Here is a 4,291-nt window from a genome sequence, read left to right as displayed (position 1 = left end):
TAAGATTATTTTTTCGGAAAATATTATTTATAAGATTAAGATAACACATTAGTTTCAAGTTAATCGGTAACGAATTTCGAACATGGACCCACGGTAAGAACGGCTTCTGGGCATACACTCCTGCAATTGTTCACACGCATCGCTTGAACCTCTTCTCTGCTGAACGGCTGTTAACATGCACAAGTTGATCGTCTTGCTAAACAATCAGGCTTAGATTCTGAATTATTGAGAAGCTATACAGACCAACAACAAGGCTTCCAAAGTTTAACGTAGAGCGAGCACGTGCCAATCAAATACCAAATCAATCAAATCAGTCAAATCACGCATACCTGGAATCAAATGAGTTGTGCATTGTTGAGACAGGCATGATAATACGCATTTACAATGACCTAAGGTACTTCTTGCTACGGACAGGGGTCAAGAGAAAGTATATGTAGGTGCAAATATTTGTATACAGTGTATTATCTAAATGAAAACCTTTTTTTTTTTTATTTCAACACCTTTTGGCATTTTTTCATCACACTCTACAGTGTGAAGTGAAACAGATATAGTAGATTATTTGTTGGAAAATATGCATGATCAGGAATATCTTATAGGGGCAATTTTGCTTGACCTAAGGAAAAAAAAAGGCGATCGATGTTATTACTCACAATTGGATACCTAAAGAAATACAATATTTGGAATTTCAAGTTGTGAGTATGATTGATTTATATGCGGTATCATTTTTTATGAAAGAATACAGTGTGTGTCTTTCAATCAAAATACGGATCACATGTTGTTATGAAATCTGGGGTTTCCCAATGGTCCATTCTGGACCCTCTGATTTCTTGAAAAATTTCAAACGTGATATTTTATTCTCTTACGAAAGTGTCGTTACATGCGGATGATACATTAACTGCAAGCGCCTTGAGCAACCATGAGTGGATATATTCCGCGTTAATGTCTAACATTTTTATTATCATTATCATTACTACAACACGTTGTACTATTTTTAGAGAAAACTTGAGTGAATGGATAAACAAATCGACCATAGTCAATGATCGTTGGCATTTATACTGTAGCTTCAATTATATCTGAAATAGACCTTAACATAAAGTGAAAAATCATGTCTATTTTAGACATAACTGAGTGTGCCGTATGTATGCAAACAATGGTTGATGAAAAAACAACAACACCCAAACAGAACAGGTCTATTTACATGCTCTGCCTATTCTGATTGGTTTATTCAATTCGAGCAATCTAATCAACCCCTTTTCGTTACCTTATGAATGCACTTCAGTGAACAGAGTCCTTTCATTACGTATGCTCCATGGTCTCGCCAGCTCAAGGATTTTAATTAAACTAGCTAGACGATTATTCTTGTCGGAGTGCAACTATGTCATCATGCAAAGACTACTGATCAGTTGGTTTCGCCATGCAGAGGCTTTACCCTCAGAGGCTTCGCCAGAATAAATTTCATGGAAACAATCTTGGTGTGAGAGATCGAGTCATTCTTCCAAACGGCTTTCAAACTACTGGATCACTTCTGTATTATGGCAAGCAATGGCAGCATACTCTTTTGATCCCGACGTCGCGAACAAACTGATATATTTACTGTTAAATTGCGAGAATCAATAAGTACGAGAGATTCTTTAATATACGTGGCTTTGGACCTCTGTGATAAGTTTTCGTTTGACTGCCTCTTCCGTTTGTTTTTGCTCTGTCAGTGGAGTAAGTGGTGTGACTCGCAGATGTATTATTCAGAGGAATCATATTCGTAATCGGATGAGCCTATATCAACCATTCTTGTGATTCTTGGATGTCCAGGATCCAACAAGACAACTCTTGAGAGCAAAGATGCTGTTCGCTTTCTTGTATGGCAGATGGTGTACACTGGTAAAAAGTCTTAATGTGCTGCATGAGAACCACGAGGTAGAACTATAGGCCACCTTCACAAACAATAATTGTTCTTATGATGTCGGGTATGATATCTTCGCTGTTAAGTGTTACAAAATAAAAAGATTGGATTAGCAATATCATGAATATGCAAGCAGATGGCAAGAGCAGAAACCGGAAAATCTGATAAGAAAAAAAAGACACCAATATTATTGTATGAGGCCTGAACAGCGCGAATATTTTTCCAGTATAGGCCCTACATAATGTACGCCTCCTCCAAAGGAACTTGAGGCAGAGTGATAGATAGCAAATAGTCATTGTGTTTACTGGTACCATACAAGACAACAGAAAATGGAATTTTCTAACAACTCAAGCTTACCACAGCACATAGATTTCGTCTTTATGGAAACTCCTCTCCATCGGTCTCTGATGATTGTCGCATTCGCACCTCTCGCTATCGTCATCGTTATCGGCAACGCTCTCGTCATGCTCGCTGTACGGAGGGAACCGACGCTGAGGGAACCAAGCCACCTTCTCTTGGCTTGTCTGGCCCTAGCGGATCTCTTGACGGGTCTAGTTGCCATACCTGTAGAAGTCTTCAGCAGAATTGTGCGAAGTCACGTTACATGCACTTTGGGAACTGCAGTATATTTCACAATGTGGTCCCCCATCTTCTCCGGGGTATCTTATGTGGTCATCGTACTGGTGAATGTAGACAGATATGTCGCCATAAGTCGACCCTTGCGATACGTCTCAATGGTTACCTCTAGACGGGTGGTCATGGTGATTGTTGCTGTGTGGGTGATTAATTTGATGCACGGTTTCATGTTTGCCCTTTGGTTCAGCGGGGACCAATTCGTAATTAAGTATTGCACTCTAGGCACGCTAGAGCCAACAGGAAGAGAGAACATGGAGATCAGGCAGTTACCCCGCAAATTTGTCGACGTCCTCACCACCATCGGCACTGTCATTGCCATGATTAGCCTCGTCGTCATCTGCAGCTGCAACCTCCGCATCCTCACAATCGCCAAAGCCCAGGCGCGGCGAATCCAGATGGCGGCTCGTGACCACCCCATGGGCTTCCCTCCTCCGGGACCAAAGCTCAAGAAAGAGGTGAAAGCAATACGCGCCATCCTACTCATTCTTTTCATCTTCTGCATCACCTCATCCCCTTCATGGATTTGGGGCGTAGTCGAATATTTCTTTGACGTGAGTTATCTTGCTTCCTTTCTCGCAAGCAATATCAACTTTTTCCTCCAAAGCATCAGTTCAGCAGCGAACCCCTTCATCTACTGCGTTAAAAATCCCTTCTTCCGAAAGGCGTTGAGAAAGATGTTGACCTCCTTGTTCAGGTGGCTCGATGGTAACAAAGTCAACGTCGATCTGGAGCAGAGTAGTCAAAATCTACGTTAAATGAGCTTGAAAAAAAGTGTAACAGCGCTGGGGGGGGGGGGGGGCTTATTGAAGGTAAAATAGACATTGCAAACAGAGGGATTCAAATCAAGCAGGGTTGATTAAAGGCCGTGTTACACCTTTTCGAGCAAGCTACGCGGGCTTGTTGAGAATAGGGATTTTCCAGCACGCAGGAGAATTTTCCACGGGCGGTCAAGAAGGTTTGCAAGTTTCGCACTGTGTCTTACCTGCTAGACGCGTGCTACTTACCTTCTACTTGCGTGTATTCCATGTGACCTGCGTGAGAGCTTTGAAACCGACCCGTTTTCTGTTACGAGCGACTTACAGGTACTGCGAAGTACCTGCGTTCGAGTAGCCTGCGTGGTGCTTCCGGTAAGGGTGTCCTACTGGTGTTCTGCGTGTACCTCTGCGAGCGAACCCCCACGATTAACTCGGAACAAGTTTTGAGCATGCTCAAGGCCTTTTCATACCTTATCTGGGGAAGTTTTGTGGATTGACTTGCGAAGAAACAAATTAAGAAGGTTTGCAAGTTTCGCACTGTGTCTTACCTGCTAGACGCGTGCTACTTACCTTCTACTTGCGTGTATTCCATGTGACCTGCGTGAGAGCTTTGAAACCGACCCGTTTTCTGTTACGAGCGACTTACAGGTACTGCGAAGTACCTGCGTTCGAGTAGCCTGCGTGGTGCTTCCGGTAAGGGTGTCCTACTGGTGTTCTGCGTGTACCTCTGCGAGCGAACCCCCACGATTAACTCGGAACAAGTTTTGAGCATGCTCAAGGCCTTTTCATACCTTATCTGGGGAAGTTTTGTGGATTGACTTGCGAAGAAACAAATTTGCTACCCGAAGCTCTCCGCAGCTGGTCCGCACCTGACAGTACCTAGCGCGTATCTCGCCCGTAGTTGCCCGGAGGTGCGCACACAAGTCCTATTTACCCGCAGCCAAGTTTTGAGCATGACCAAAACTTTTTCCGGGTGAGTCGCGGGGAATGCCCGCAGAGGTTC

The 4,291-nt window shown here is 43.4% G+C and overlaps 1 protein-coding gene across 1 annotated transcript; it reads left to right on the top strand.

Annotated features, from left to right (window-relative positions):
- The first annotated feature begins 2,277 nt into the window (after positions 1–2,277).
- LOC140230177 (adenosine receptor A1-like) lies at positions 2,278–3,288 on the top strand. Its single transcript, XM_072310361.1, has one exon. The coding sequence runs from the start codon at positions 2,278–2,280 to the stop codon at positions 3,286–3,288; it is 1,011 nt and encodes a 336-aa protein (XP_072166462.1).
- Positions 3,289–4,291: the final 1,003 nt, after the last annotated feature.

The sequence above is a fragment of the Diadema setosum genome, chromosome 6, assembly GCF_964275005.1.
Source record: "Diadema setosum chromosome 6, eeDiaSeto1, whole genome shotgun sequence".
Taxonomy (NCBI): domain Eukaryota; kingdom Metazoa; phylum Echinodermata; class Echinoidea; order Diadematoida; family Diadematidae; genus Diadema; species Diadema setosum.
The sequence above is the reverse complement of the archived record's forward strand: the minus strand, read 5'-3'. Positions and strand labels throughout refer to the sequence as shown.